Genomic DNA, 21297 nt, shown 5'->3' with positions numbered 1-21297 from the left:
CACAGCAAATTATACATATTAAATATATCAGACTATAAAAGGCTGCAGATGCTGAGGAGTACATTTTTAGCCTTCCAGAATGATTTCTGTGAGGTAGGAAGATGATGAAACAATTTAAATCTAGCAATGTAAATATGGTTATAACACCATTGTGTTATTGTGTTTGACTAATTGCAGACACGTGTGATATCTTTCAGCAGCAGACATCGATGGTTAAGAAATGCTCATGATCCATGCGGGATTTTCATCACATACATTTTCTTTGTGATTCTTTGTGACATGCACAATGTTATTGTGGATGACGTTTCCCCACCATGACACAATCACTGTAGAGTACCCTTTTTGCAAGCTTGCTTGTAACACTGGTCAGTTGTTCCCCCACTCCCATCTCAAGACTGAGCCATTATCTTATTTCACAACATAGGAACACAAATACCTCAGTGGGTTGGGCAGCTGTTTTATGATGTAAAGTAACACCATCAGCATAGGTTCAATTCCTGCACCTATGAGATTACAACGAAAGGTCCCACCTTCTTGATCTCTCCCCTGTCCTGAAGCGTGCTGACCCTCAGTTGTCTCCATCTAATGAGACAGTGGTCCTCTGGGGATATGGCATCCTTACCTTTGGGATCTCTGTCAGTGTTAGGGTCCCTACCTCTGGGCCTGAAGATTTGGATTCAGGTCCCACCTGATCCAGAAGGGTGCCATTAAATCTGTAATGTGCATGTTTACAGCAAAAAGTGTACTCCTAATTTGGTGATCCAGGAGAGGTATGATGGTTTAAATGGCCTCTTGCTGAATCAGACATCCTGCAACCTCAATGGGGACTGAAAGTTGAACACAGGTTGCTGATGCAATACTGAAGTTTAACTCAACCAAGAGTGAATGACTTCAATAAGTTTCATTATTTACTTAAGTATTGCACTAATCCACAAGTCAATTATCATCCTATGAAATTAAACCAGATCCAAACCCTCCAAGGGTGTTATTAATTTGCTGGAGTGCCTCTTCAGCAATAAGGAAAATGGAACAAAGATAGAGTCAAAGAGCTTTAAAGCATGGAAATGCGCCCATCTGTCTAACTCCTAAACACCAACCAGATATTTTAAATTCCCATTTGTCAGCATTTGGCCCATATCCCTCAAAACTTTTCCTAGTCATATGCCCATCCAGATGCCTTTTAAATGCTGTAATTGTACCAGCATCCATCACTTCCTCTAGCAGCTCATTCTATACACACACACCACCCTCTGTGTGAAAAAATTGGCCCTTAGGTCCCGTTTAAATTTTTCCCCTCTCACCTTAAACCAAAGCCTTCTAGTTTTGGACTCCCTGGGTAAAATACCTTGATTGTCCAGGCCCCTCGTGATTTTATAAGGTCACCCCTCAGCCTCCAACACTCCAGGGAAAACAGCGCCAGCCTATTCAGCCTCTCTCTGTAGCTCAAACCCTCCAACCCTGGCAACATCCTTGTAGATATTTTCTGAATCCTTTCAAGTTTCACAACATCCTTCCTAGAGCAAGGAGGCCAGAATTAAATGCAGCATTCCAAAAGCGGCCTAACCAATGTCCTGTACAGCCACAACATGACCTCCTATCACCTACTTGCAAAGCACTTCAGAGAACATCTCCGACTTGCTGTAAACATTTGAGACTTGATTACCAGCAAACTCCATTGGCTGGGATCGAACAATATGATCAGGCTTTGATCAACTCATGGCTGAGTGCCAGAGAACTTTCAGGAAATGGAGGACATTTTCAGATAAGTTAGCAGAACAAAGAAATTTTCTCAAGAAAAGCCTTCCAGACCAAGTTAGATAAAAAAAAGTAAATGTGACAATGAATTATGTTTTATATTGAGTATTGCTACTTAAAGGATTAAGAACACTTAGTTTAATTGAAGTGTGAGTCAGTTCCCTGCCCGTTGTCTGTCACAGAAGGTAAAATACCTAAGTGAAAGGTTTGAGTAATCCTTTTCAGGCAACACCTTCCTGGTAACAGCACTTTTGCTACAGATCTGGGAACCTTTTGTATGAATTGAGGGTTTTTACCTCCATTGTCGAACTGGGAAGTGAATTCCAATCCCACCACCTTCTGGTGAAAAAGCTTCTTTGCACATTCCTTCTAAACTTTTCATTAATCACCTGACATTCAAACCCCCACCCCACTTCCTCCACCACCCTGGTAATTTACATCCCTTCTAGAGGAAACAGGTCTTCCCTGTTCACTTTCTGTAGACCTTTCATTATTTTATACATCACAGTTAGGATGTCCCTGAGCCTCCTCTGTTCTGAAGAACAAAGCCCGTGCTCCCTCATTGCCACAATTTTCAAGTCCTGAAAATATTTTTACCAATAGCAGATTGCCTTAATGGTTTGCACTGATGCCTCACAGCTCCATGAACCTGGGTTTGATTCTGTGTGACTGTCTGTGTGGAGTTTGCACATTCTTCCCGTGTCTGTGTGGAGTTTGCATGTTCTCCCCGTGTCTGTGTGGAGTTTGCACATTCTCCCCGTGTCTGTGTGGAGTTTGCACATTCTCCCCGTGTCTGTGTGGGTTTCCTCCTGTTTCCACCCAAAGTCCAAAAATGTGCAGGTTAGGGTGGATTGGCCATGCTAAATTGCCCACAGTGTGCAGGCTAAGTGGGTTAGCCATGGGGCATGCAGGGTTACAGGAGTAGGAGGTGGATATGGGTAGGTCCAATGGGCCATTGAACCTGCTTCCACACTGTAGGGATTCTACAGTTCTATGAATCCTCTTTGCCTGCTCTTTGGTGCACTTATGCCCTTCCTATGATATACTGAATAGAACTGAGGAAGAAAATTCCATTTGGGACCTCAGCAAAATTGTACGCACTTCCAAATGCTGTCTTTCCAATTTTATGGATCTGTCCTGCCAAGGACCAGTGGACACGCACTCCAAGGTCTGGACCTATATTGTCAGGAGCTCAGAAGAATGGGAGTTGATGTCATTCAAACAAACTCAATAAATGCAGGGAATGACAGAGTCGATGCAGGAAGGGTTTCTCCCGTCGCTGAAGGGGAATCTAACACACACAGGCTCAAGGTTAAGGTGAAGCCATTTAGGACTGAGATGAGGAGGAATTTCTTCACTTGGTGAGTGATGGATCTTTGGAATTTTCTGCTGCAGAGGTATGTGAAAGCCCTAGATATTAAAAACATCAAAGCATACGGGATACTGCATGAGAATTACCCTGAAGCAGAAGATTGGTTATGGTATCAGTGGACTACTGATGGCCTGAATGGCTTCCTCCTATTCCTTATGGTCTTAATTGCCTATTCCTGATCCTATGGTTCTTATCTTGTTACTGGTTGATGGACAGAAATAACTAAACTACTGTATTAGTACAATAACTTCTCCTGACTTGAAGGATTTAGCAAGTATGTTCCATAGTCAATGAAATACCTTGGAATGGGAGTCACTGTCTCAGTGAAGCGCTTTTACTTGCAAATATCACATGTAAAATCATGAGGCAACTCAATTAAACTTGTGCATGCTCACAAACAAATTGTTCCTTGTTTGTTTCCTTCTGCACAGTTAGCGGTTTGTTCAGGATATATCGCTGATGAAGATGAGTGTCACGATCAAACACACCGACGAGCCCCAAGGCCCACAGTGAGCAACACTTGTGCGAGAATGACAACATTTGGCTTTGACGTGTGTCTGGACGCAAAGTCAGCAAGTGCTGTTTACATCCGTCATGGTCCGCTATACAGGCTGATGGGAGTGCACAAAGCCAGAATTGTAATCAGACCAGGTACAGACTTAATAGACTGTAAGTAATAGGGACAGGTGTAGGCTATTTGGCCACCAAGCCTGTTCACCCAATCATCACACAGTCATCATGTCCACTTTCCTGCCTTCTTCTCATAACCATCATTGCCCGACTGATCAAACACAAAGAATACAGGAACAGGCCTTTCAGCCCACAATGTTGTGCTGAACATGATGCCAATTTAAACTAGTCCCTTCTGCCTGTCCTTGCTCCATATCCCTCCATTCCTTGTATATTCATGACCTCTTAAACACTCCTATTGTATCTGCCTCCACCACTACCCCAGGCAGCACATTCCACACTCCAACCACTCTCTGTGTAAAGAAAAACCTGCCCCTCACATCTCCTTTGAACTTTCCACCCTCACCTTAAATGTATGCCACTTGATTTATACATTTCAACTCTGACCGTCAACCTTACTTTTGGTATCTCATAATTTTATAAACTTCTTTCAAGTCTTCCCTCAGCCTTTGCTGTTCCGTAAGACATAGGAGTGGAAGTAAGGCCACTCAGCCCATCGAGTCCACTCTGCCATTTAATCATGGCTGATGGGCATTTCAACACCACTTACCTGCACTCTCCCCGTAGCCCTTGCGAGATCAAGAATTTATCAATCTCTGCCTTGAAGACATTTAATGTCCTGGCCTCCACTGCGCTCTGTGGCAATTAATTCCACAGGCCCACCACTCTCTGGCTGAAGAGATGTCTCCTCATTTCCATTCTAAATTGGCCCCCTCTAATTCTAAGGCTGTGCCCATGGGTCCAAGCCTCCCCTCCAAACGGAAACAAATTCCTAGCATCCACCCTTTCTAAACCATGCCGTAACTTGTAAATTTCTATTAGATCTCCCCTCAATCTTCTAAACTCTAATGAATACAATCCCAAGATCATTTGTTAGGCCTACCATTCCGGGGATCGTCCGTGTGAATCTCCGCTGGACCCACTCTAGTGCCAGTATGTCCTTTCTGAGATGTGGGGCCCAAAATTGGACACAATATTCTAAATGGGGCCTAACTAGAACTTTATAAAGTCTCAGTAGCACATCGCTGCTCTTATATTCCAACCCTCGAGATAAAGTACACCATTACATTTGCTTTCTTAACCACGCACTCAACCTTCAAGTCAACCTTTAGAGACTAGCACTCCCAGATCCCTTTGTACTTTGGCATTAAGAATTTTCTCACTGTTTAGAAAATAGTCCATGCCTGTATTCTTTTTTCCAAAGTGCAGGACCTCGCATTTGCTCACATTGAATTTCATCAGCCATTTCTTGGACCACTCTCCTAAACTGTCTAAATATTTCAGCAGCCTCCCCAGCTCCTCAGAGCTACCTGCCTGTCCACCTAACTTTGTATCATCGGCGAACTTCACCAGAATGTCCCAGTCCCCACATCCAGATCATTAATATATGAAGAGAACAGCTGGGGCTCCAACACTGAACCCTACGGGACCCCACTTATCACCAGCTGCCATTCAGAAAAAGTACCTTTTACCCAACTCTCTGCCTTCTGTCAGACAGCCAATCCTCAATCTATACCAGTGGCTCACCTCAAACACCATGGGCCCTCACTTTACTCAGTAGCCTCTCGTGAGGCATCTTAACAAAGGCCTTTTGGAAGCCTAGATAGATAACATCCACTGGAATCCCTGGCCTAACCTACTTGTTACCTCTTCAAAGTGTTCTAACAGGTTTGTCAGGCACAATCTCCCCTTACTAAATCCGACCCTGCACTTCCAAAATTTTGAAATTTTATCCTTAACGATGGATTCTAGAATTTTACATACAACCAATGTTAGGCCAATTGGCCCATAATTTTGTCTTGATCCTTCCTTGAACAAGGGGGTTACAACAGCGATTTTCCAATCATCTGGGTCTTTCCCTGACTCCAATGATTTTTTAAAGATTACAACCAACGCCTCTACTATTTCCTCAGCCATTTCCCTCAGAACTCTAGGATGTAGCCCATCAGGGCCAGGAGATTTATCAATTTTTTAGACGTATTAGTTTTCTCACATTTTCTCTTTTGTAATGCTACTATACTCAACTCTGCCCACTGACTCTCCTTAATTGTTGGGATATTACTCATGTCTTCCACTGTGAAGACTGACACAAAGTATTGATTAAGTTCTTCAGCTATTTCCTTATCTCCCAACACTAGCCTTCCAGCATCAATTTGGAAGAGCCCGATTTCTACTTTTGCCTCTTGTTTGTTTCAAATGTATTGAAAGAAACTTTTACTTATGAATAAATGTAGAGGCAATAGGGTAGTGGTGATGGGACATTTTAATTTTCCCAACATTGACTGGGATACACTTAGCATCAGAGGTCTGGATGGAGTAGAATTTGTAAGAAGCATCCAGGAGAGTTTTCTAGAGCAGTATGTCAATAGTCCGATGAGGGAAGGGGCCATATTGGACCTGGTACTGGGGAACGAGCCAGGACAGGTGGTAGAAGTTGTGGTGGGGAATTTCTTTTGGAACAGTGACCACAATTCTATAAGTTTTAGAATACTCGTAGATAAAGATGAGAGTGGTCCTAATGGAAGAGTAAGAAACAGGGCCAAGGCCAAATATAATCAAAATTGGGCAGGAGCTGGGAAATATGGATTGGATACAGTTATTTGAAGGGAAGTCCTCATTTGAGATGTGGAAGGATTTCAAAGATAGGTTAACGGTAGCGCAGGATAGGCATGTCCCGTTGAAGGCGAAGTATAGAAAGGGCAAGATTCATGAACCGTGGATGACAGGAGAAACTGTACGACCAGCCAAGAGGAAAAGGGAAGCGTACATAAGGTCTAGGCAGCTAAGAACAGAACAGGCCCTGGAGGAATATCGGAAGAGTAGGACAAGTCTTAAACGAGGAACCGAGCGGGCTAAAAGGGGCCATGAAATACCTTTAGTGAGCAGAATTAAGGAAAATCCCAAAGCATTTTATTCTTATATAAGAAGAAAGTGGGTAACTAGAGAAAGGATTGGTCTACTAAAGGATAACGAAGGAAGGCTGTGTGCTGAACCTAAGAGAATGGGTGAGATTCTGAATGATAACTTTGCATCAATGTTCACTGAGGAGAGGAACATGATGAATCTTGAGATTAGAGATAGAAGTTTGATTAGTCTGTATCACGTTGGCATAAGTAGGGAAGATGTGCTGGGTATTCTAGAGGTTATTAAGGTGGACAAGTCCCCAGGACCGGATGGGATCTATCCCAGGTTGCTGAGTGAGGCGAGAGAGAAAATAGCTGGGCCCTGACAGAAATCTTTGTGGCATCCTTAAATACAGGTGAGGTGCCGGAGGACTGGAGGGTTGCTCATGTTGTCCCCCTGTACAAGAAGGGTAGTAGGGATAATCCGGGTAACTACAGACCAGTGAGCCTGACGTCAGTGGTGGGGAAGTTGCTGGAGAGGGTACTGAGAGGTAGGATCTATTTATATTTGGAAATGAATGAGCTTATCAATGATGGGCAATATGGTTTTGTGCAGGGGAGATCGCGCCTTACCAACTTAATAGAGTTCTTCGAGGAAGTGACCAAGTTGTTAGATGAAGGAAAGGCTGTTAATGTCATATACATGGACTTTAGTAAGGCATTTGATAAGGTTCCCCGTGGTAAACTAATGGAGAAAGTGAAGTCACATGGTGTGCAGGATGTTCTAGCTAGGTGGATAAAGAACTGGTTGAGCAACGGGAGACAGAGAGTAGTAGTTGAAGGGAGTTTCTCAAAATGGAGAAAAGTGACCAGTGGTGATCCACCGGGGTCAGTGTTGGGGCCACTGTTATTTGTAATATACATAAATGATCTGGAAGAGAGCACTGTTGGTATGATCAGCAAGTTTGCAGATTGGTGGAGTAGTAGAAAGTATAAGGGACTGTCAGAGAATACAGGAGGATATAGATAGACTGGAGAGTTGGGCAGAAAAGTGGCAGATGGCTTTCATTCCAGACAAATGTGAGGTGATGCATTTAGGCAAGACTAATTCTAGAGTGAATTATACAATGAATGGAAGAGCCTTGGGAATGGTTGCTGGGCAGAGAGATCTGGGAGTACAGGTCCATTGTACCCTGAAGGTAGCTGCACAGGTGGATAGAGTGGTTAAGAAGGCATATAGTATGCTTTCCTTCATTGGACGGGGTATTGAGTATAAGAGCTGGCAAGTCATGTTAAAATTATACAAGACATTGGTTCGGCCGCATTTAGAATACTGTGTACAGTTCTGGTCGCGACATTACCCAAAGGATGTGGACACTTTGGAGAGGGTGCAGAGAAGGTTTACGAGGATGTTGCCTGGTATGGAAGGTGCTCGCTATGAAGAGAGGTTGAGTAGGTTAGGTTTATTTTCAGTAGAAAAAAGGAGATTGAGGGAGTACCTGATTGAGGTTTACGAAATCATGAAGGGTATAGACAGGGTGGATAGAGACATGCTTTTTCCCAGGGTCAAGGATTCAATGACGAGAGGTCATGCTTTCAAAGTGAGAGGTGGAAAGTTTAAGGGGGATCCACACGGTAAGTACTTCACACAGACGGTGGTGGGCATCTGGAACGTGTTGCCAGCAGAGGTGGTAGAGGCAGGCATGGTAGATTCATTTAAGATGCATCTGGACAGATGCATGAGTAGGTGGGGAACAGAGGGGTACAGATGCTCAGGAATTGACCGACAGGTTTAGACACTACATTTGGATCGGCTCAGGCTTGGAGGGCTGAAGGGCCTGTTCCTGGGCTGTAAATTTTCTTCGTTCTTTGTTCTTTGTTCTATGATTTCTAATATTACTGGCTAGCTTACCTTCATATTTGATCCTCTCCTTCCTTATTTCTCTCTTTGTTATCCTCTGTTTGTAGTCTTCCCAATCTTCTGATTTCCCAGTGCTCTTGGCCACTTTTTTATTAGATTAGACTTACAGTGTGGAAACAGGCCCTTCGGCCCAACAAGTCCACACCGACCCGCCGAAGCGCAACCCACCCATACCCCTACATTTTACCCCTTACCTAACACTACAGGCAATTTAGCTTGGCCAATTCACCTGACCCGCACATCTTTGTGACTGTGGGAGGAAACCGGAGCACCCGGAGGAAACCCACGCAGACACGGGGAGAACGTGCAAACTCCACACAGTCAGTCGCCTGAGTCGGGAATTGAACCCGGGTCTACAGGCGCTGTGAGGCAGCAGTGCTAACCACTGTGCCACCGTGCCGCCCATAATAGGCTTTATAGGCTTTATAGGCTCTCTCTTTCTCTGATACATTTCCTGACTTCCTTTGTTAACCATGGCTGTCTAATACCCCCCAGATTATCTTTATTTTCTTTGGGATGAACCTCTGTACTGTGTCCTCAATTACACCCAGAAATTCCTGCCACTGTTGCTCTACTGTCTTCCCTGCTAAACTCTGCTTCCGGTCATTTTCATCAGTTCCTCACTCTTGCCCTGTAATTACCTTTATTTAACTGTAACACCATAACATCTGATTTTGCCTTCTCTCTTTCAAACTGCTGTCTGAACTCTACCATATTACCATCGCTGCCTCCTAAATGTTCCCTTACTATAAGATCTTTTATAAAGTCTAGCTCATTACATAGTACTAAATCCAGAATAGCCTGCTCCCTTGTGGGCTCCATCACAAGCTGTTCCAAAAGTATTCCATGAATTCCCTTTCTCCCAATCCTGAACTTTTGCAACCACGTCTCTGTGATGCCTACCACATCATAATCATTCACGACCATTTATGCCATTAATTCATCTACTTAATTACGAATATGATGAGCATTCAGGTAAAATGCCTTAATGCTAATTTTCTTATCCTCATGATTTCCAACTTCTGTCGTAATATGTCCTAAGTTATCCTTCCTTTTTGCTTCATTCCTAGACTGTCTTGAACTAAAACCCTGCACACATGCTAACCTGCTGCTTATCTTTCTGTTTGACTCCATACTCCCTGTGGCTTTCCCTTTCCCTTCCCCCGACTCACAATAGTGACCACCCTATTTATCCTTTACGCCAGAACGCTGGTTCCAGATCGGTTCAGGTGGAGACCGTCCCATTGGTACAGATCCCTCTGATTCCAAAACTGACGCTAATGTCCCAAGAAATGGAATCTCTCTTTCTCACACTAATCCCTTAGCCACGTGTTTACTTCTCTAACATTCTTATCCTTGTGCCAATTAGCATGTGGCTCGAACAGTAATCCAGAGATTATGACCCTTGAGGATCTGTTCTTCAATTTCCTTCCTGGTGATTGATAATCCCCAAACAGATCTTCCTTCCTAACCTTGCCTATGTTGTTAGTTCCAACATGGACCACAACAACTGGATCCTCCCCCTCCCGCTCCAATATCCTTTCAAGCCGGTCGGAGATGTCCTGCACCCTGGCACCGGGCAGGCAACACACCATGCGGGGCTCCTGATCCGGCTCACAAAGGATACTATCCGTCCCTCTAATTATAGAATCCCCTATGACAACTACTTGTCTTTTTGCTTCCCCCTCTTGAATGGCCTTCTGCACCATGGTGCTGTGGTCAGCTGGCTCATCCTGTCCACAGCCATTTTCCTCATCTGTACAGGGAGCAAGAATCTCGTGCCTGTTGGACAAGGTCAAGGGCTGAGGCTCCTGCACTCCTGAACTCAGAATCCCCCTACTTGCCTCACCTACATCACACCCTGTTGTCCGTGATCACTAACTGAATTTGAATTACTTAATCTACCAGGTGTGACTGCCTCCTGAAACAAAATAATTCTCTCCCTCCTGGATGTGCCACAGTGTTTGAAGCTCAGATTCCAGATCATCAATTCTGATTCGGAGTTCTTCCAACAACCAAAACTTCAGAGAAAACAATCTGAGTTTCTCTAGCCTCTCCTTACAGCTTATACCCTCTAATCCAGGCAGCATCCTGGTAAGCCCTTTCTGCATCCTCTCCAAAGCCTCTCCTTACAGCTCATACCGTCTAATCCAGGCAGCATCCTGGTAAGCCCTTTCTGCATCCTCTCCAAAGCTTCCACATCTTCCCTGTAATGTGGCGACCAGAATCGAACACAATACTCTAAGTATGGCATAACCAAAGTCTTATAAAGCTGCCACATGTCATCCTGACTCTTGAACTCAATTCCCCGACCAATAAAGGCAAGCATGCCATACACCTTATTCACCAACTGTCTACTTGTGTGGCCACTTTCAGGAATCTATGGTCTTCCCAAGATCCCTCAAGAATCTATGTTGGCTTTAAATATACATAAGGACTTTGCCCGTGCAGCCGGTAGTGGCAAGGAGTTCCAAAGACTCACAAACCTTTGAGAGAAGAAATTCCTCCTCATCTCGGTCTGAAATTGGTGCCCCTTTATTCTGAGACTGTGGTCCTTTGGTCCTAGACTCTCCCATGAGGAGGAACATCCTCTCAGCATTGACCCTTAAGAAGCTGAGATGTTTCAATGAGACCATCTGTCATTCTTCTAAACTCCAATGAGTAGAGTCCCAACCTGTTTAATCTTTATTCATAAGACAATCCCTCCATACTGGGAAGCATCCTAATGAATCTTTTCTGATCTGCCTCCAGTGAAATGAATAAGGGGACTAAGACTGCTCACAGTACTCCGGATGTGGTCTCACAAACACCTTGTACAGTTGTAGAAAGACGTCCCTTCTCTTATACTCCAACTCCTTCAAAATAAAGGCTAACATTCCACTCATATTCCCAATTACCTGCTGCCCCTGTGTGTTGGCTTTCTGTGTTTTGTGAGAAAGTTCACCTCAAGCCCCTTTGTGTAGCAGCTTTCTGCAGTTTCTCTCCATTTGACTTGACAAGGGCTCCTGCACTGTTCAATGTACAGAGCTACACAACTTATAACAAAACCCCTTCTTTTGGTTTCCAGTACAGTCAGAGTCTAGAATCAAAAGGTTGCGGCTGGAAGTACAGACAGGTCCCAAAGCAAGTGCCAAAATGGTTCGGTTTCTGGAGAGAGAGGAGCAGATCCCTGAAAGAGTCCGTCCACGTACAGTCCTGCTAGAAGCAAAGGTCAACCTGTCATATTCTTTAATATGTTTAGAAAAGCCTTAAATTGTTTTTGCAATCTTACAAACAAAAAATTACATTTCTATGAAGGTTTTCTTGACCTAATGTGTTTTATACTCAACGAATCATAGTGGCTTGGTAGAACAGAACTTAAATATTGCTAAAACAAAGACATAGAATGGAAACTTTGCACTTGTATTCATCAGGGCTAGAAAGCAACAAGGAGAAAGTGAGGTCTGCAGATGCTGGAGAGCAGAGCTGAAAATGTGTTGCTGGAAAAGCGCAGCAGGTCAGGCAGCATCCAAGGAACAGGAGAATCGATGTTTCGGGCATGAGCCCTTCTTCAGGTCCAAGGTTAACAGTATATGAACAATTCCTGAAGAAGGGCTCATGCCCGAAACATTGATTCTTCTGCTCCTTGGATGCTGCCTGACCGGCTGCGCTTTTCCAGCAACACACTTTCAGCTAGAATGCAAGAAACCAAAATTAAACAGCAACAATTTTTGCAGCATGAGATGTGGTTGTTGATGATTACTTTGACCATAGTTGGCTATAGGGACTGCTAACTGTCCATCCTGCTAAACTGATTAAACTTAGAGATTAATCAATTAACTAAGATTGACAGTTCACAGAACTCAGTATATCTCTATGCCTGCCATGGTCCAGGCAATCAGCAATCTCTTGTTGTATAAATTGCTGTTCCCCTTCTGACATTGCTTTCTTGCATTCAGCATTTTGTGTCTCTTTAAAGCAAATAATATCTCTTTGTGGTGTAGGTTCACGGAGTGAGAATGGTAAAGGAGTCTTTGTCAAAACTTGAAAATATCCATTGTGGATTGTACAAAAAAAAGGTGTGGGATAAAGGGAAATGGAAATTTTCTTTCTGTATCACATAATGAGAGCATAGTCTCAGTATCCAGGGGATAAAATGCAGATTATATGTGAATGAGTTTCAAGCTCACCATTATCATCGACAGAAATGAAGAGGAATTTCTTCTATTAATGAGTGGTGAATCTGTGGAATTCTGTACTGCAGAGGGCTATCAAGGGATGGTTATTAACTATAGTCAAAGCTGAGACAGACAGGTTTTTAATTAGGAAGGGAATCAAGGGTTATAAGGAAAAGGCAGGAGAGTAGAGTTGAGGATGATCAGATCAACCATGATCTCATTGAATGGTGGAGCTGATGGCCTACTTCAGCTCCTGTGCCTAATGGTCATATGATGAACTGAAAGCAATTTCAATCTAATTCAATTTAATTCGAGAAGTGAGCCAATGTTATATTGTTCTCGCTCACCTGCTGAAAGATTTCAAATGTCCTTCAAACACTCAGTTTCTGCTGATTTCATGAAACTCAAATATTTGTCCCAGTTCTTAAAGTAGTGTCTCATTTACAGAGAAGAATGGAAAACCAAACCTGGGCCAGGAGCTCCTCAGACAGGTCCATTTCTATAAGTTTGTCAGGAAGCAAGACGACCTCCCAAAGTTCTTCAGTGTCAAGTGACAATTCAGGCAGCATGTACCACAGCGTTCACCAGAAGGAAGACCGACAGGTTTCAATATCCAAAAGGGGCAGCAACAGCAGAGATCGTCATGCTGTTAACAGCACCAGCAACGACATGTTCTCCAGCAGTGCATGGGTATTTCTCACTTCTCAGTTTTTAGCAGCTTCAGTTCTGAAACTTTACTTTGAACCAGTTGTACAATAGTGGTTGTGGACTGGGTTAATGAGTCGAGAATGTGGCACTGGAAAAGCACAGCAGGTCAGGCAACATCCGAGGAGCAGGAGAATCAACGTTTCAGGCAAAGGCCTTGGGTTAATATCCCACTCCGTGTGCTTGGGGAACAATATTTAAACTTTAAGGAAGGTTATTCCATTTTTATCTCCAGGGTTGGATTAGTATGAGGATGGGGTTTCTAAACACTATAATTTATAAATTTGTAGTTGAACATACAGACCTGCACTAAAATGCTGCAAATGCCTTCGTCTCCTCTTCTACGGGGGGAGGGCATTTGATATTTTTGCCTGGCAGTGGGTGAGGTGATGTATGTGCCATGTCTGTCCCAATAAGGGAAAGCAAGAAAACAATGAGATATGGTTACAACCAATGTCTCAATTATACATTGTTTGAATTTTCCAGTGACTGACTGAAAGAATCAAAGGATGGCATTTCACATTTTAAGACTTGTAGTCTAATTAAAAAAAAAATAAAAATCAGCACATTACTCAACAGTCCACATTCAGATGCAACAAAACCTGGACAATATTCAGTCCTAGACTGACAACTAGCAAGTAACATTCACGCTACACAAATACCAGACACTGACCATCCCCAGTAAGAGACGACCTAACCACTGGCTCTTGACATGCATTGGTGTTATTACCACTGAATCCTCCACATATAAACATGCTGGGGTTGACTATTGACCAGAAATTCAACTTGATTAGCCATATAAGTACAGTAACTACAGGGGCAGGGCAGAGGTTAGGAAAACTGCTGCAAGTAACTTACCTCCTGATTCCTCGGAGAAAGTGAGGACTGCAGATGCTGGAGATCAGAGCTGAAAATGTATTGCTGGAAAAGCGCAGCAGGTCAGGCAGCATCCAAAGAGCAGGGGAATCGATGTTTTGGGCATGAGCCTTCCTGAAGAAGAGTTCATGCCCGAAACGTCGATTCTCCTGCTCCTTGGATGCTGCCTGACCTGCTGCGCTTTTCCAACAACACATTTTCAGCTACCTCCTGACTCCCCAAAGCCTGTCCGCCATCTACAAGGTACAAGTCCGGAGTGTGATTAGTACTCCCCATTCCCTGGATGGGTGCAGCTCCAACAACACTCAGGAGTTTGGCACCATTCAAAGCAACCCATTTGATTGACATCATATCCACAAACATCTACTCCATGCACCACCAACGCTCTATGGCAGCAATGGGTATGATTTACCAAATGCAGGTGAAGTGGAGGAAAGCGCGCAGCACAGAATATATAGGTACTGAGATAATAGCAGAATAATTCCAGGTAATTATGAGTGTAAACAATTAAGTACAAATAGTGTGAGTAGATACTGTTGACACTATTAATTCCCTGAAGTTATCTTGCCATTATCTCTCTGCCTATATATTCTGTGCCTGTGCATCTCCCTCTCCTTCACTATTCCAAAAGCTTGTGATTTTAAATAAACCTGTTGGACGATAACCTAGTGTTATGTGACTGTTTAAACATCTTTGATCTATTCCCAGTAATTGCATGCTTTCAAGGACTAATACAGAACAGAGGGTGGACAGCAGTGATAAATGCATTTATTCAAATTAAGGCCCACACCCAACCATGTTGAACAGATGTTTGAGAGTGTAAGGGAGGAGCTGGCCAAAGTTCAATGGTGCAATACCTTAGCAGAGATGACAGTGGAGCAACAATGGCAGATATTTCTGGCTATAATGCAGAAGTTGCAGGATCAGTTCACTCAAAAAAGGAAGAAAGATCATATGAGGAGGCAGGGGTGGCTGTGGCTGACGAGGGAAGTTAAGAAACACATAAAGTCAAAAGAGAAAAAGTATAACATAGCAAAGATAAGTGGGAAAAAGGAGGACTGGGAAGCTTTTAAAGAACAACAGAGGATTACTAAGAAGGAAATACGCAGAGAAAAAATGAGGTACAAAGGTAAACTGGCCAAAAATATAAAGGAGGATAGTAAAAACTTTTTTGGTTATGTGAAAGGGAAAAAAATGGTTAAGACTAAAATTGGGCCCTTGAAGACAGAAACAGGGGAATATATTATGGGGAACAAAGAAATGGCAGAAGAATTGAATTGTTACTTCAGATCTGTGTTCACTGGGGAAGACACAAGCAATCTCCCTGAGGTAACAGTGGCTGAAGGACCTGAACTGAAGGGAATTTATATTTGCCAGGAATTGGTATTGGAGAGACTGTTAGGTCTGAAGGCTGATAAGTCCCTGGGGCCTGATGGTCTACAGCCCAGGGTACTGAAGGAGGTGGCTCTAGAAATTGTGGATGCTTTGGTGATTATTTTCCAGAGTCTCGAACCAGAGGACACAGCTTAAAAATAAGGGGTAGGCCATTTAGGACAGAGATGAGGAGAAACTTCTTCACCCAGAGAGTGGTGGCTGTGTGGAATGCTCTGCCCCAGAAGTCAGTGGTGGCCCAGTCTCTGGATTCATTTAAGAAAGAGTTGGATAGAGCTCTCAAGGATAGTGAAATCAAGGTTTATGGAGATAAGGCAGGACAGGATACTGATTGAGGATGATCAGCCATAATCATAATGAATGGTGGTGCAGGCTCGAAGGGCAGAGTGGCCTACTCCTGCACCTATTGTCTATTGTAATCCAGCCATCTATCTTGTACCTCACAATGGTGACTAAATAACACAGCAAGCATGTCCATGGCACCAGAGATTGTGAGATCAGTCATAGTCATCCTATTCTGCCACCAGTCAACTGTTCCAGCATTCAAGCCTGGGTTGATCTCATTGTTAACTGCAAGAATGCAGCTGTATGTCTATTACATCTAATACAGAACACTGCATTTGTGCAAATATATGTTCTATGCTCCACAGCATCCTAAATAACCTAAACTATATCATGGGACTGTACCTTCTGATTCTAGACTCTCCAATCACGGAACACATTCCACCTGCATTTACACTGTCTGTTATTTGAACAAGTGGTGTTTGTTGTGATTTGATGTGCACAAATCTTCATCCTTATTTCAGCATTTCAAACAGTACTCTGAACCCAGGAGTTGATTGTTTTATTTGGGATTATGTTAAAGACTGAATTGCCCCCTCACCTAAGTCTCATGGCAGACAGCAGCAAAATATGAAGCCTTTTGCAACTTGATCTTGATTTCCTTTATTCCCTGCTGCTGTGTAGCCAGGTCCTCAACAGAGAGACTAATGGCTGCTGAGTTCCTCCTGGTTCCAACAGTAAGTTGGGGCCTGGACTCCATTGTACGGGAGATTCCATCAGTGGTAGGTGCTGGTATGAATCACGTGAAGGTTGCTGCTTCCCAAGGCACCTGGAAGCAAAAGTCCTGACCATGGTCTCCTCTCCCATTCCCCCACGTCAGCCACCAGTACACATGGGCTTTGATCTGCTCTCAGGGCTGGATAGGGTGCAGAAAAAATATATTGTTATGCTCTCATGCTATTTCCAAACCCACCTTTTCCAAAATAAAGTAGAATTCATTCCAGGTGACTTTAATGATAGTTCATGAACCTCATATTAGCAAGCTGGACAAAGACCATGACTCAGTCAGAGTAACAGGCAGGAGATACCATCACCGCTGCCTTGGATAGGATGAGGAAAAGCTAAACTTTATTGATGTTAAAGGGTTTACCAGTAATATGTATGTAGCAAAGTGGAGCTGATTAAAACATGATTCTGTGGAAAACAGTGACTGACATTGTTTTGTTTTGACAGAGAATAAACCAGGACCTGATAGATGTTAACTTCAAGTCAGGTGAAAATATTGAGGTAAGAATATTCTGCTGTAATCTTTCAAATTTATTTTTTTTTGTATTGTCATTGGGCAGCACCAAATCTAGGTTAACACCCCCATGAGATGTTGTCCGACCCTTGAGGCACTTGTCTGGCCTCTCAGGCGTTTTCAAAAGATCCCTCATGCACGAAAGGCATTGGGGTTGTTCCAGGACAATATTTATCCTTTGATTGACATTACACAGAAACAGATAAACACAAAAACACACTGGTTACAAGAACAAGTCACAAGTTAGGAATATTGCAGTGATTGACTTACCTCACGATTACCCAAAGCCTGCCCACCATCTGCAAGGTGTGATGGAATCCTGCCCACTTGCCTGGCTGGGTGCAGATCCAACAACATTCAAGAAGCTCAAGACCATCCAGGACAAAGTAGCATGTTTGCCTGGCACTACATCTACAAGCATCCACTCCCTCCACCACTGATGCTCAGTAGCAGCAGTGTGTACCATGTACAAGAGACACTGCAGAAATTCACCAAAGATCCTTAGGCAGTTCCTTCCAAACTCACAACCACTTCTATCCAGACCGACAAGGACAGATACATGGGAACACCGCCCTCTGCAAGTTCCCCTCCAAGCCACTCACCATCCTGACTTGGAAATATTGTCATTCCTTCACTGTTGCTGGGTCAAAATCCTGGAATTCCATTCCTCAGGGTATTGTGGGTTAACCTACAGCACATGGACTGCAATGGTTCAAGAAGGCAGCTCACCCCCACCTTCTCCAGGGGAGCTAAAAATGGGTAATAAATGCTAACCCAACTAGTGATGCCCACATCCAATCAGTGAATGAAGAAAAAAACAGACTGATTCCTGGGATAAAGGGGTTGACATATCAAGAGCAGCTAAACAGATTATGCCATTATTTCATTACAAGAATGAGGAGACATCAAATGAAATAGGCAAGATTCTGAGTGGGCGTGACAGGGGTGTGTAGTGATTGTAATGAGGTCAGCCAGATGGACCTCATAGAACATGAGTTCCCTGATTGGAGCTGCTAATCTTCTCAAATCAGGGAGCCCTGGCTGACAGATATAAACAAGAGGTTCAAAGGTTCTGTTCATACTGAGAGCAGGCTCTGAGGGAGCTGGATCAGTGCCAACACTCTTGATGTGCAAATAAAGGGGGAATTGGTGATGGGATACCATCCTCTGTGGAGTTATTTCAGTGGCACCAAGAGAAAAGCATGGTCCTGAAGAGATTTACTCACTACAGTCAGTTTGGAGTTGGGGCGAGCATTTCTGGCATGATGCTATTAGTTGGGAAGCTTAACTCGTTCGAACCTGCCATCAAAGAATGGCAATTCAAGAGCTAGGAGAATCAGTATTTGGAGTTTTCACTCAATTCAGACAACTGGCCAAGTATGTGAGTTTGGTTTAACCCTTAATGAGATGCTGAGAGACCGTTTGGTATGGGGGATTGATGATGTAGGTAAAAACACTTTAATCTAGACTCTGGTTTCCGCCATCTGCAATCCTTGTTTTTACCTAGTTGATTTTAACCCTAATGCAAATCCTCTTGCAAGGATGCCTGCCTTGCAGAAGTTTTCCTCCTCTCTCTACAAGAATCTCAGTGAGTCTCTCTCTCACTGCAAGCCTCAGGTCATCTCCTCTGCCCTGAAGCTCACCAGTTTCCTCATTTCCCCTTCCCCCACCTTACCCAAGCTCCAACCTTCTAGCTCAGCACCGCCCTCATGACCTGTCCTACCTGCCTATCTTCCTTTCCACCTATCAACTCCACCCTTCTCTCTGACCTATCACCTGCATCCCCACCCCCATTCCCCCATTGTACTCTTTGCTACCCTCCCCCATCCTCCTCTCTGACCTATCACCTCCAACCCACCCCCATTCACCTATTGTACTCTATGCTACTTTCTCCCCATCCCCACCCCCTCTCATTTATCTCTCCACTCTGCAGGCACCCTGCCTCTATTCCTGATGAAGGGCTTTTGCCCGAAACTTTGATTTTCCTGCTCCTCAGATGCTGCCTGACCTGCTGTGCTTTTCCAGCACCACTCTAATCTAGACTCAGGATTAATGATGTAACCATGTAAAAGCGCCTATTAGCTGAAGACCAACAGGAATGTCTGAGAGTTGTAGAGGCTAGATCACAGAAAATATTTAAAGAGGAGGCAGATAGCTTTTTTTCTAAAAGTATTGCAGATTTGAGACATATGAAGCATTGGTGTGAAAGATGAGTTGAGGTAAGTAGCAGGTCAGCCATGATCTTGTGGAATGCAGGTTTGAGGGCTAAATGGCTCACTGCTGTTTCTGTTTCTTGTTAAAAGTTACATTCTCAGGTTAGCTGTTAAAAAAAAAGATTTTGTGATTTGCACATGAAAGAAGTGAAACTATCATGGAATTCAAACAGATGAAAGGCTCAACAGACAATCAATTTTTCAATGTATGATTTCAGTTACATCACACTGTAAATTTTTGCTATAAATTCTGTGTGTTAGGATTGAGCCCTCCATTATCACCTGATGAAGGAGCGACGCTCCAAAAGCAAGCGTGCTTCCAATTAAACCTGTTGGACTATAAGCTGGTGTTGTGTGATTTTAACTTAAGAAGAATACATTGTGAAACCAGTCACTAGTATCTTAAGAAATGCAACACAGGCTCTTTCCTTCTTTCAAGTTGGTTATTGAATATAGAATAAGAATGTTCAACTGAATTTGAGGTTTCTTGCCTGGTGGCTGTGAAAGCGCTATGACCCTGGGATAACGTATTCCAAGCATCCAGTCCTGCAGATAGAGCAGTTTTTCAGCTGCAATGCATGCTGGGTGAAGTGTTCTCCATTCCAAGATGCCCAGTTTTTGCAGAAAACCTCCAGTTGCTTTACAATGGCTGGCAAAAAATAATGTCATGAGGATTGTGGGCAGCAAGGAAGCAAACTGCAAGGGGAATTCATTCTAATGGAGTGAAAGGAATTCTTGCATTAGAGGCTGTCTGTAGTTCACAGTTTTCCAGTGTCTAGAGTTCAGAGTGACTCTGACATATTATTCATGTATAGTGTGGTGTAGATTCATTAACATGTACAAGTGAGACTTTGCAGAGGATAAACTTATATTTCCACATGTTTAGGAAATTGAGGGATGATCTAATGCAAGCATTTGGGTTACCTATTAGATAAGAACTGATAGATAATCTAATAGATAATAACTAAATAGGGTAAGGTAGAAAGATAATAATTGTTTCCTCAGCTGACGGGAGTCTAAAACAATGGGTCAGTATTTTAAAATTCACTCTGGGTTATACAGGGAGCACATACTTACACAAGGGACAGCGGAAATCTGGAACACACTGGTCCAGAAAGGCTACTGAGTGTGTGGTCAGTTTAAATGTTCAAGCTAAAATTGCTCAATTTTTGGCAGGTAATACAATTAAGTGTTCCAGACCAAGGTGGATAGATGGAGTAAAATGCGATTGATTAGCGACACAACTAATTAAGGGGAGGTGAGACAGATTTTGAGGGGCCAAATAACCTCCTCCTGCACCTTATTAATCATTCTGTTGTTGTTTGTTTGTGATTCTAGGGTAATTTCATTGGAACAATAGGCACGCCATCCGTCACCATCCTTGCTCAAGCTAAAAGGGGTGATGGCAAAGAGCAAGGATATCAGCTCACAGGATCGATGGAGGGTTCAGAGGCCTGGCCGAGAGTGCACATACGAGTTGTCGAACTGAAGGAAGACAGCAGCTGGAAAATGTGTGTCGATGCTGCAATTCCGAAAGCACACAAAGCAACGGTAATGTATAAATTGTCAAATGGTAAAGCATAGAAGGAGGTCATTGGTCCATTGCACCTCTTCTGGTTTTTGAAAGAGCTTTCCAAATTTCATACCTTCCCCCGTACTTTCCCCATTGCCTTTGTAAACATTCTGCTTCTCACGGATTTACAGGAATCTCTTTTGAGGGAAAAAAATTATTGAACCTTATTCTATTTACCTTAAAGGCAGCACACCCCAGGTCATAGCAATTCATTGATA

The 21297-nt window shown here is 43.4% G+C and overlaps 1 protein-coding gene across 1 annotated transcript in view; it reads left to right on the top strand.

Annotated features, from left to right (window-relative positions):
- Positions 1-21297, top strand: part of LOC132818564 (vitellogenin-like) — a 98877-nt gene that overhangs the window by 58403 nt on the left and 19177 nt on the right. The window contains exons 21-25 of the mRNA XM_060829621.1: positions 3559-3778; positions 11649-11768; positions 13160-13428; positions 17227-17280; positions 20845-21057. Coding sequence (XP_060685604.1) covers positions 3559-3778; positions 11649-11768; positions 13160-13428; positions 17227-17280; positions 20845-21057 — 876 coding nt within the window. The remainder of the gene's footprint in view (positions 1-3558; positions 3779-11648; positions 11769-13159; positions 13429-17226; positions 17281-20844; positions 21058-21297) is intronic.

Source organism: Hemiscyllium ocellatum, chromosome 9 (genome assembly GCF_020745735.1).
Source record: "Hemiscyllium ocellatum isolate sHemOce1 chromosome 9, sHemOce1.pat.X.cur, whole genome shotgun sequence".
Lineage (NCBI taxonomy): Eukaryota > Metazoa > Chordata > Chondrichthyes > Orectolobiformes > Hemiscylliidae > Hemiscyllium > Hemiscyllium ocellatum.
This window is presented reverse-complemented; position numbering and strand designations above follow the sequence as displayed.